Source organism: Pyrus communis, chromosome 11, assembly GCF_041283825.1.
Source record: "Pyrus communis isolate YQ-2024b chromosome 11, ASM4128382v1, whole genome shotgun sequence".
In the NCBI taxonomy this organism is placed as follows: domain Eukaryota; kingdom Viridiplantae; phylum Streptophyta; class Magnoliopsida; order Rosales; family Rosaceae; genus Pyrus; species Pyrus communis.
Window position 1 is genome coordinate 8869247 of NC_142575.1, and position 12314 is coordinate 8881560.

Here is a 12314-nt window from a genome sequence, read left to right on the forward strand (position 1 = left end):
TTAATTTTTGTATTTTTTTTATTTTATTACTATCATTAAAATTCAAAATTTTTAAATCATTTTTATTAGTTTTTTTTAAATTTTTTAGTTAAACCGTTTACCTTTAGTGTAAATTAAAAGAAAATGGTATACTGATAATTTAGTCTCTGAATTATCACCTGAATGAAAATTAGATCCTTAAACTATTTTTTCAGAAAAATCAGTTCTTGAATTATAAAAATCTGCCAATTACATCCCTAATATTATATTCGAAGCTATTATATTCAGTTTTCTGTCAATTTAAGTCACGTTACTTGTGCACATTGAAGGGTAAATTGGTAATTTTTCATAAAGAAATAGTGTATGGAGTTAACTTTAAAGGATAAATTAGACATTAGATTCACAATCTATATGAATGTTAAGGGGTTAGAGACGAGAAAATGACGATATTACACTACAAAGTATGTTAATTGACTTGAGTTGATAAAAATTGTATAAAAGATCTTTGAATATAGTAGTAGAAATGAAATTAGCAATTTTTTATGAGTTTGAGGACTTATTTTACCAAAAATTAATTCAGTTACCTAATTTTCATTGAACTGATAATTCAGATATTAAATCGACACTTCGCCCTTAAAAAATAATGTAGAAAAGTTTGGTTATATTATTTATGTAATAAATACAATTTAAAATAAAGAGCTTTAAGGTTGGCGGTGGGAGCCACGGTGGCTAAACTGCGGTCCTAGTCTGCCATACCATACTTTCATAATGGCTAGTAGAAATCAAGCATTAGCATTAAAAGTGTACTAAATTTTAAAGTTTATTCATACTTCAAGGCCTTGCAGTTGACAACCTTCAATGCTACTAACTCGACTTAGGGCTCATTTGAATAATGTTTTTCAATGACTGAAAACGTTTTGAATGAAAACATTTCTAAAATCAATCATGAGTAAAATGCAAGTTATTCCTAGAAATACACTAGAAGTGCTTATGTGATAAAAAAAAAATAGAATTTAAGTCAATGTGATGAACTTTGTTAGGATTTAAGCCCAAAATTGAAAATTCTGGCAACTCTCCATTAATTATTAGCATGTGAACCACATTGGTGAAGCCAGAATTTCAGGGTCCTCCCACAAATGTAAAAAATAAAAAATAAAAAATAAAAAAAGATGCAACACCACCTATAACGCTATCTCTGCAACGACATAGCAACACACTCGCTCATCCAACTCTCAGCTATTGTCTGGTCCTTGCGTCATCCATCATCGAAATCCATCATTGATCCCTCTTTTCTCTCAATCTCTCTCACAATTGTGCTCTTTCTATATTATTTGTCCGGTTCTAATATTTGTTTGCTCGGTTACAATGGTGTTGATTTTTCAATTCTACCCCATTTCCTCAGTACGTTCCGACTAGTTGGGAGTCGTGTTAATTGGCGAAGGAAAGAACCTAATAGAAAGAGCTAACGAGAACATGAAAATCACATATGGATAGAACTTAGAAGCATAATTCAAGCTTGTCAAAAACCACTAGCACCATGTGAAAAAGTTTAAACTCTAAGAGAACCAACTCTCTCACCTACTTCTTCTCTCCCCTCTGGTTGGGCCCTAATCTGCATAAAAAATTTTGGAAATTAGAGGGATAACTATAGTTTTTCTTCGTGAAACAAAATTTCAGGTAGCCCCGGAACCATTATACCTTCATGGTTCCACCCTTGGTGAGCCACGCATATGAGACTAAAATGGAGCTTTTTGTTAATTGTTAGCACGTGAGTCGCACATGTCAGGCTACAAGTTGCCTCACATGTAAGCGTACTACCAATTAATGGAGAGTTGACAAATTTTTCAATGTTGGCTTAAATCCTAACACGTTTCACCACAGGAACTTAAATCCTAATTTTTTTACCACATAAACTATCTTTCGACTACCCTATCACTGCGTGAACTATTTATCTAATTAAGCATTTGTATTAACCTCTCACCATCCTTTTCTTGGCTACATACTTTGGAATTTGAAAATCATTAACTCAAACATTAGGGTAAATTACACTTTCATACCTCATGTTTGGGGTCTATTTCAATTTCTTACAACATCTTCAAAATATTTCACTTTCATACCTTAAGTACTATTTTATTTCAAAATAATACATCCGTTACATTTTCCATCCATTGATCTGTTAAATGCTGACGTGGCTACCACATATATGCCACGCGGTTGTCAAATGTCTACCACGTGGCAAAAAAAAAAAATTTAAATTACCAAAAAAAAAAAAAAAAACATGAATTTTTACAAAAAAAAAAAAAAACAGAAAAATGAAACCCCAATCTACAAGAGAGCGACCCAAATACCCACATATGCAAGAAGAAGAAGACAATCTGCAAGAACAAGAACAAGAAGAAGAGGGAGGAAGAAAGAAAGAAAGAAAAAATTGAAACTATTCCACCCCCCCTCAAGCGACCCACATGTGCAAGAAGAGGAGGAAGAAGAAGAAGAACCCAAGCCCAAAACCCTTCCCTCCCGTCCCCCCCCCACCTCGACCCAGCTCTCTTCCCTCCCCGCAACCCTCATCCCGTCCCCCCCCCCAACCCTGCCCCGCGACCCTTCTCCCGTCCCCCTCCCCCACGACCCTCCTCTGTGATCTAGTGATTTTCAGTGTTGGTGAGTTTTTAAAATACTTTGAGTTTGAGATGATTTTTGGACTGGTTTTGTGGTAGATCCACCTAATCTCGGGTGGGATTTATGGGGTGGGTGATGGGGGATTTTTGGGAGGGGTGGCTTGGGTGGGATTTTGGGGTTTTTTTCTTTCTTTCTTCCCCCCTCTTCTTTTTCTTCTTCTTGTTCTTGCAGATGTGGGTGTTGGGGGGAAGCGATTGTGGGTTTCAATTATTATTATTATTATTTTGAGAAAATTCAGGTTTGAAAAAAATTATTTTATTTGCCACATGGCAAACATTTGGTAGCCACATCAGCATTTAACGAATCAGTGATGGAAAATGTAACGAATATATTATTTTGAAATAAAATAGTAGTTAATGTATGAAAGTGAAATGTTTTAAAGATGTTGTAATGAATTGAAACAGACCCCAAACCTGAAGTATGAAAATATAATTTACTCCAAAAATTACCATTAAAACGAACCAAACCGTTCCATTGTGTGCGATAAAAATGTGGACCTACAACCGACTCAGACCGGACCGGACCGCATAACACAATAAGACGTGAAAAATTAATCGGGTAAATTCCAGTACTCTCTCTACTTCAACACAAACTAAACAAAAAAAAGGCAGGTGATGGTAGGGGTATATTAGTACTTTTATATTAAATTTTGGTTATAATTATCATAAAATTAAATAGTGACTATAAAATTGCTTATTTTTTCAAATACGCAGGCCTCGGCGTGGCACTGCCTAGCTCGTCTACCAGATCGATCGGAGTCGCTTTCCTTGTGTCTGTACAAAGATTCGAGCGCGCGAGAGCTTCTTCTTCTCAATCACGACCGTTTGTCTCTTCAAATCACTCTGTAAGTTTCTCCCTTCTCTCCTCATCTCGTTCTTTTCGACTTCTTCGCTCGCATCAATGGTGGCACCACCAATCCCTGAATTGTTACACTTATGATCTCAAAAAATGTTTAAAGAATTCGAGAAATTGAAGAAAATATGAAAATTGGATTGTGCTTTTGGTTTTGCTTGAAATTGATTGATAATTTGTTTACCCCAAGCTGTTTGTGATGTGGGTAATTTCTCTAGGTTAGGTTTGGGTTTGTAGTAAAAAGGGTTTTAGTGACGACCGTGAGTCAATGGGATTTGTTTTGGGTGAAGTTGGTCTCATGGGGTTGTGGGCTTTTTGTTGATTTTACTTGGTGAAATGCTATAGACAAGTAATTAGGGTTTAGGCTATGTTATGCTCCTAGTTTTCAACCTTTTTTTCGGATCCTGAGAATCGAAAGAACTGTATGTTAATACTGGAATTTGATTTTGTTCATATGAGTTGACTTACGAATTGCGTATCCTGGGTTTCATTGTTTCTTTTCTGCTGAGTTGTTTTTTGTGAATAGAGAATAGCAGTATAAAAGGAGCATCTGATGCCCGAAATTAGTAGCAAAATCCGGGAAAGGCGATGGTGTTTGTTTACTTGGTAACAAAGAAATTGGCCTAATCCAATTTAGGGCAGGCTACTATTTGGGAATGTTGTGCCTTCGTTTGTCACTGAGGAAATCCATAGATGTTCTTTTTAGTAACAAAGGATCTGTTGGTATGTTTGCTACCATTCATATGCAAAGAATAATGGATTGGTGCATAGGAGCTTTTGGTTGTGGGTTGAATGCAGTTTGTGCAGGAAGTTGAATTTGGGAAAATATAAGTGTTTGTGAGTATGTCCTTGTTTTGATTAAGTTTTAGTGTTTCAAGATTTAGTATTTTGTTGCCAAGGACAGTTTTTATGAGGTTAGATGTCACATCCCGGCCCAGGGTCCACCACATCCCAGGCCCGCTCCACCACCGTAGCACGATATTGTCCGCTTTGGGCCCCGACCACGCCCTCACGGTTTTGTTTTTGGGAACTCACGAGCAACTTCCCAGTGGGTCACCCATCATGGGATTGCTCAAGCCCCCTTCTCACTTAACTTCGGAGTTCCTACGGAATCCGAAGCCAGTGAGCTCCCAAAAGGCCTCGTGCTAGGTAAGGATGAGAATATACATTTAAGGATCACTTCCCTGGGTGATGTGGGATGTCACATTAGACTTGGCACAGGGTGTTCGTGGTCTTACTATCCCATTATTATTACTTAAAAGGTCTATTTCTGAGGATTGCTTTCGTTATTTGATACTATGTTTCTTAAGTACTGAATCGTTGCTTTCTATGTATCGCCGAATTTGGTTTCTGGTGATTGGTTGACCAGGAATACACAATCGATATCAACCAAATGGGAAAACCCAATCCTGATGAAAAGATTCTCAGCTACAATGATGTTGTACTCAGACGATCAGACTTGGTTGTCCTCAGTGGCCCGTATTTTCTCAATGATCGACTCATCGAGTTTTATTTCAGTTATCTGTCATCATGCTCTGAGGAGATATTACTCATTCCACCTTCAATTGCATTCTGGATGATGAATGCAGTTGGTCAAGGCCTCCACGAGTTCCTGGTACCTCTTAATTTGCCGGATAAAAAACTGGTAATCTTTCCAGTCAATGACAATGAGGATGTGAGTGAAGCTGGAGGTGGGTCTCACTGGAGCCTACTTGCATTTGAGAGAGATTCTAACGTCTTTGTTCATCATGATAGCAATGGAGGGATGAATAGAAGGCACGCTAAAAAACTGTATGATGCAGTTGTTGACTTCATGAGTGTCTCCAGTTCAGCAACCAAGCCCAGTTATCAAGAGTGTAGTGATTCACCGCAACAAGTAAATGGTTATGATTGTGGCTTGTATGTGTTGGCTATTGCAAGGGTTATATGCAGCTGGTACGGAAATAAAGACACAGGTGAACGGAATTTGTGGTTCCATGATGTGCGCGAGCAGGTCACTCCATCTGTTGTTGCTGCAATGCGAAACGAGATCCTGGAGCTGATCAGAGGTCTCATGCTCGTGAAGTGAAGTTTGCCTACAAAGTGAGAGTCGAAGGGGAGAGCGTAATCTTATCCACAAACAAAGTTTACCATTTTGTTTTAGGTAAAAACAAAGTTTAGCTTTCACTGTCTCAGGTTCTTGACATATATAGAACCATAGATCATTCTGCTTGCTACAAGATGTTTGTAGAAATCTTCCTTCTCTTTTTTCGCTGTGGGATGTTTGTGGAAATCTTCGAACATGTCCACTTCTTCCGGCTATTGGTTGTGAAATTGAACCCCAACATCCCTCCTCTGCTTTGTACTGGTCCTGGTGATCATCGAGTTCTTTATGCTGTGGGATGTTTGGTAAAGACAAAGTTTACCCCAGCAACTCCCATCATATGAAATGGGTTCAATAAGAACAGTTTATTATTTAATAGGGAAATAATAAATTAAGTTACTAAATTGTGTTCTGTTTTCTGATCTAGTCTTTATTAAGGCAATAAGTTACTTAGTTTAATAGATAATTTTTTTCCCTTTTTTGAACAAACGCTATTATCTGCATTAACAAGAGGATGTAGGTTAAACTTTACAACGGGCTAATAATAATAAAGTTCAAATTTGCCTTAGCAAGAATCGAACTTCTGCTCACTTACAAGTGAAAAGGAAATTCATTTTCTAATTATCATGTTAACGTGATCAATGCCTCGGCACGTTTCACAGATAAAATGAATCCTAAATTGTTTTTTCACAAGGAATGCATATTTATTCGATTGTACTGGAACATAATGCAATCCTGGTTTTTTCGCTTTAATTAATTTACTTTCCCAAATTTGCAAACAGATTTCAGCAGAATACACCTCGCAATTGCAAGTGACATGTAGCTCAATCGGTTAAGAGCACTCGCCCTTGCACTTCAATTGGTGTAAACGTCATGCGGTTGATATTCACTATAACGAAATGAGAAGAAAATGACATTGAGGTGCGTTCCACACGAATGACATAAATATTTGTAGGGAAATTACATCAAACTGCGTTGAGGTTTTAACAAAATTATATGGAACTTCTTACCGTTTCCAAAAACTACACGAACCTTTTACGTCAACGTAGATTTTAATAGTTACAATAACATTTTCAAAACATTGATGCATATGATCAATTATATTGAACATGACAAGTTTTCAACTTAATAGTATTGTACTACTGCACTGACGAAAACAATGAAATGGATGTTTCTTATAATAGTAGGTGCCACCTTGAAATGATCGGTATGAAAAAGAATTGTGAAGATCAAACCATCTAGTAGCCAGTTCCCTGCGAAGTTTCCCTCAGCTGGAGCTCGTGAACAAGTTTTATGGGGTAAAGCCAATGATTAGAGGTATCGAGGGCGCAATGCCCTCGACTTATTGTCAAACTTCAAGTAGGTAGGCAGTTCCGGTTTTGTTTTTATTGTGACTTTGTGGTGCTACTAAAGCTTGATGGAATTCAAACTTGTGTATAATATGTATGATAGATTCACTAGTTTCTTACACATTTGTAGGTCAGTCGGTCATGTCATGCTTGTATCCATCGGGTAACTCCCTAGCACCCGCAAGAATGTTGCAAACTCCTGCCAAGGAAATGTATATTGATTAAGATTTATTTCCTTTGTAGGTTAACGAAATTGTTCAACTAAAAGCTAAAACCCCCCTAAACATAAGAAAAGAAAAAGAAAAACAACGAAAACCTTGAGATGCCGAAGGGCATTTTGTGCATTCTGATCAGCCATTGATGCTTCAAAATCCACATAAAAAAGATAGTCAAAGTATCTGTACGAAAATATGGGACATGATCAGGAAAATATAGAAAAGGTTAAACTAGACAACTTTAAGTAGATCAAACAGTTATGAATTGGCGCCAAAATCAAATTGGGGGAGGGAATTAATGCTTGTCAATCATATTCATGCCGTAGAGTGTGTGAGCGTGTGTTTCATTAACATGGAAGTATAATTTAGTTGAGATGGTTACTGTATTTACTTTGGAGATCCACCGTTACTATCATCAGACGCTCGCAGGGGCTGCATCCGCAAAGGACGGCTTTCAATCTGGTTAACAAAACAAATTAAGCAATCATTAGGTGCAACACACTTGCAAAAGAAACTACACAAAAGACACAGGGAAAAGAAAAACCCCAAGAACTACCTTTGTAAGATTGATTTGACGCAAAGCAAAAACAGCCAGAGCTTTGAAAAGGACCCCAGGGCCTTCCTCTAGTGAGAAGACTATACTTGTCTAAAATTCCATAACCATGCGATCAACAAAATAAAAAAGTCAATTCACAAAAAGGAGGTCTGGCCACCGTAAACTGGATTACCAATGAATTCAACAATTCAACAGCCAAAACTTGTTAATCTTAAAAGGGCTTAACCTTGAATGGCCTATCTGTGCCAGGAATAATTGGTTCTCTAGCAAGCATGAGAAACCGAGTAACATTGTCAGAATCATCCTGTACATTTCAAATAAGTTACCACTAGAGTGAAGTCTAATTCAGGAAAACACCAGATGTTCTTTGAGACAAACCTGAATATCCTGCGCAAGTATTTGCAGACCATATATGCCCGCAGCAGGTGAGCTGGCAACAGCTCCTGTATCTTTCAGTTTGTGGAAAGCAACATGCTACAATTTATAGAATGCACTATCAACCAGATCAATATAAAAGCCAGCATAGTTAATCTAAAATTTGATTAAGATGATTGTAGTTTTATCTATAGCGTCAAATCATGCAACCGACGCCAACCGTATTGGACCAGAAGGCCCCTCTCAGCTGAAAGTCAAGAAAGTGGCTCCGCATAAAAGATGCCACAAATTATAGTTTCAGCGAAGAAAAAAATGAAAAACTGTGGTAGCAGCTTCTGGCCAAATCACTTCGTTTCACTTCACTAAATATACTGTTCTAGTTTAGAATATAAAATGTGATGTTCTATTCTATAGCTTATATATTTAAGTCCGCATTCTTCAGGGAGTTGGTACCAAAAGCAAATCCTACATGCATATCATGACGCATGAGGTATACTTGGCGTCAGGACTTACTGGAGTATAGAATCAGCTATCCAACTATCTGATCAAGGGCTTACCTTTGCTGCACCAGCAGTATCATCCACTGCTTCTCTGACCAATCCCAGCTTCATTAACGTGTTCTCACACTGATCAAGAGCCTGAAATATGACTAGTTATGGGGGAGAACCATGATAATATACTAGATGGCCAGAGAATCTAGACGGAATGCTTTATACACCTGTGGATGGCTAAGAACCCTTTCCAGGTCTTCAATTTCAACACCATGGTTAGCCAGTAAGCAATGGCGAACTGCAAGTTTCACTTCCCCTACTATATGCAACCTGTGCCTGAGTAAAAGGTCGTAGTTTCTATGGATGCTTCCACCTAATGAATTCTCAATTGGTAAGACTGCTCTGTCCACAAGCCAACGTTCAGCAGCCTGCATTGAGTTTAATTGAAAAGAAATTACGAAGCAAAAGATTGAAGAGTCCAGGCTGAAAATACAGAGCGATTACTAGGCCCTGTTCGGTAATCAACTTGATTCCAACTTTTTAAAATCATGTTATTCAATTACTTCTAACAAAATCATGCCCCTAAAGAAAACCATTTTGCCTGTAGCTCGACTTAGCAAGGTCCAATGGCTTCAGATTAACGAAAAAAAATGCATAACAAGGATCACATCCATAAGATTTTATAAATGTAATTTCTCTTAATAATATGTAAGTGAGAGCCTTGTGATCGTTTTATTTCCATAATCCAAGTCTGTCTTATTCATTAACAAATATTGCAAACATAAAAAGAATGTAATACTGCTGATTCACAGTTTAATCCAGCAATAAGAAAAACAATGGTGATGAAGAAAAGTGAGGTATGCACCTCAAAAGCGGTATCGAATTGTTCACAAGGCACTGCTTCGCAATTTGGATACGCTTTGTCCGCAGCTAATTCACTGTATGCTCCACGAACCCCCTAAAATTTCAACATTCAACAATCTCAAAACAATTGAATTACTTTCATTCTAATACCAATTCCAGACTCATATTACCAAAGCCAAAAATTAGCATTATCCAAATTATTTACACATATATACACTAAAAAACGATCTACTGAGAACCTGAATTGAAGATTCTCAAGTGCAGCCCAGATGATGACCCTCATCTAAATCAACCACTCAGATCAGATTTAACAAAAGCCTTAAGTAAGGATATATTTCTCAGCTATTTAGATCAAATCTAGATTCTAGATAGTTAATAGGCACAATAGGTGAGACTTCAGCCGTCCATATTTGCCAATAAACAAGAAGCAAGTTTTAGCTCAAATTGGACACTGCTACCAATCGAACTTTTCCTATCTAGATACAACAACAACAATAAAAAAGCCTTATCCCACCAAGTGGAGTCGGCTGTATGAATCCAAGAATGCCATTGCGCTCGGTTCTGTGCCACATCTTCCGTTAGATCCAAGTACTCCAAGTCTTTTCTTAGAGTCTCTTTCAAAGTCTTCCTAGGTCTTCCTCTACCCCTTTGGCCTTGAACTTCTGTCTTGCAATGGCATCTTTTAACCAGACCACCTTAACAATTTTCTCTCATCTTTCCTTCAATCTCGACTACTCCTACTTTACCTCGAATATCCTCATTCTTAATCCTATCATTTCTCATGTGCCCTCACATCCAACGAAGCATACTCATCTCCGCTACACTCATTTTATGTACGTGTTGATGCTTCACCACCCAAGATTCCGTTCTATAAAGCATTGCTGGCCGTCTTATAAAATTTTACCTTAAGCTTTAGTGGCATATGACGGACTTATTGCCATCCTATCTAGATAACAAAATAAAAAGTTACTAAATAACAATTTTCATACACATTTAGATAAGATAGCCCATCATCTCCAATTACAGTAAAATTGGCGCACAAGGGCGATATAAGAAGAATGCTCAGTCAAAGCTTGGTTTCTAATAAAACCAACCAAATAAAAGCAACTGATAAGTATAAAGCTACTTTTACACAGGTGCACTTTGTAAATTTTATCAACATATACATACACAAAATACACATCTATATATTATATATAATGCAATCATGATATTTTACCCATCCATAAATATCAATATCCATTTTTTGTTCATCAAACTTTAATTGTTTTACTTTTTATAAGAAACCCAATTGTCAAAATTTGAATATCAGTTGTTCAAACTAACCAACTTAACTAACTTTCAAAGGGGAAAAAAAGTTAGGTCCTTTCAGTTTGAAATTGAATGCTTATTTCATATATATATAGAGCTACCTGATATGCAACGCGAAGGCGGGAGCCATCAGAGACCGAATTGGAGAGATGGGTCGAAGACAAAGGTCCTGAATCAAGCAACAAACGAAATAAAAAATATGACACCCGATTTCCACCAAATTACAGAGCATGGACAACAATGACAACGGGAAGAAATTGGTACTCGGGAGAGTGTGCATGTCTTTTGATTCGACGTCGTAAGGGAAGTCCTCCAAGGCGCTCTCCAATTCCATAGCGCCTCCAACCAGGTTTCTGTGACCACCGCCGTAATTTCTGTTACTGGTGCTTTCGTCTGATGAGCGAAGAGAAGCCAGGGTCAGGCCTATACGACAGCGTCTGGAGCGGATTTCGAAGTTCAAAGTTGGTTTGGGGAAGTGATCGGAAGGGAAGCGCTTCGATACGACGTGTCGTGGGAAAGGGGTTGTGGCGATCCCGGATCGTTCCACCGAAGACGCCGCCATGGCGCGACGACTGGGAAGTGTCTGATGGCGCCTGAGATACTTTCCGAGATTTTTTAAAGACGGTCAAATTTGTTAGCTAATATAATATCCGAGATCCCGTTATTCTTTTTTAAATTCAAGAAAAAATTTTGGGCTTGGAGTGTTATGGGCTTAGGATTCTCAAAGCCCAAAAAATCAAATGGACTGTGCCCATACCGATTGAACGGGCCTAATCAAACCGGATTAGTTACGGTTCAAGTTAACTCGGCTTCAACTGTATATTCTTTGAACCAAACGGGACCGGTAAAGACTGTCACTTAGTATTACAATATAGTGATATTTCTCTTTATTTTAGTAAAAAATTACAAATATATTAGTTCAAATCTCATGAGTTACAAGTTTAAACTATTTATATTCTCCAGTGTAATATATTATTGTAAAAAAAAACAAATAAAAACACTGAACCGATAAGCACTACATTTCAATTTTCTTTGAGTAAACCTTTTCTTTTATGACTTAAGGCTAATAACAATAGGGATTAGGTGTGGGGCTCACTCTACATCAAACTTCAACGATCCGAACCGTTTATTTTGTAAGTTTCAAAACTAGTTAGGAATGGGCGCCACCATCCCAAACCGGATCCAGCCAAGTTCTATTGATCATGTCCCATTCACTACAGTTGTACCCTGATGTTATACATGGGTCGACGTTGTAGTTTTTTGAAGTGCTTTTTTTCAGACAATTCTATGATAATTTTCTTTTTTGCAAATTATTTTATTTTCAGGTTAAATAGAGAAATAAGGGCCGAATTCATTCAAAAGAGCAAAAAATAAATAATTCAAAAGGCTTTGTTTGTGAATGATTTATAGTTGCGTGTACCACTTGATTTCTCACCAGAACAAAAATACATGTTACAACATCATTCACGGTGGTGGATTCAGGATTGTAACATTGGATGATCCCAATATAAAAACTCTAAATAAATTAGATGAAAATATCTTGAAAAAATTAAATGATAAACA

At 37.4% G+C, this 12314-nt stretch overlaps 2 protein-coding genes across 4 annotated transcripts; one reads left to right on the top strand and one right to left on the bottom strand.

The window, feature by feature from the left end:
• The first annotated feature begins 3366 nt into the window (after window positions 1-3366).
• LOC137742505 (NEDD8-specific protease 1) lies at window positions 3367-5994 on the top strand. Its single transcript, XM_068482387.2, has 2 exons — window positions 3367-3499; window positions 4877-5994. The coding sequence occupies exon 2, from the start codon at window positions 4901-4903 to the stop codon at window positions 5573-5575; it is 675 nt and encodes a 224-aa protein (XP_068338488.2). The 5' UTR covers window positions 3367-3499; window positions 4877-4900; the 3' UTR covers window positions 5576-5994.
• Window positions 5995-6107: 113 nt separating this feature from the next.
• Window positions 6108-11379, bottom strand: LOC137742504 (arogenate dehydratase/prephenate dehydratase 2, chloroplastic). Of its 3 annotated transcripts, XM_088679934.1 has the most exons (12): window positions 11016-11379; window positions 10853-10920; window positions 9442-9534; window positions 8804-9004; window positions 8643-8723; window positions 8089-8184; window positions 7937-8014; window positions 7711-7800; window positions 7546-7613; window positions 7256-7337; window positions 7060-7138; window positions 6108-6479 (listed from the first exon to the last, which is right to left on the bottom strand). In XM_088679934.1, the coding sequence occupies exons 1-11, from the start codon at window positions 11311-11313 to the stop codon at window positions 7079-7081; spliced, it is 1215 nt and encodes a 404-aa protein (XP_088536060.1). In that variant the 5' UTR covers window positions 11314-11379; the 3' UTR covers window positions 6108-6479; window positions 7060-7078. The 3 variants fall into 3 exon arrangements, 2 of the variants coding, with proteins under 2 accessions (XP_088536060.1, XP_068338487.1); XM_068482386.2 differs by lacking the exon at window positions 6108-6479 and having other exon boundaries at window positions 6746-7138; XR_015953430.1 differs by lacking the exon at window positions 6108-6479 and having other exon boundaries at window positions 7005-7138; window positions 7537-7613.
• Between the last annotated feature and the right edge of the window lie 935 nt (window positions 11380-12314).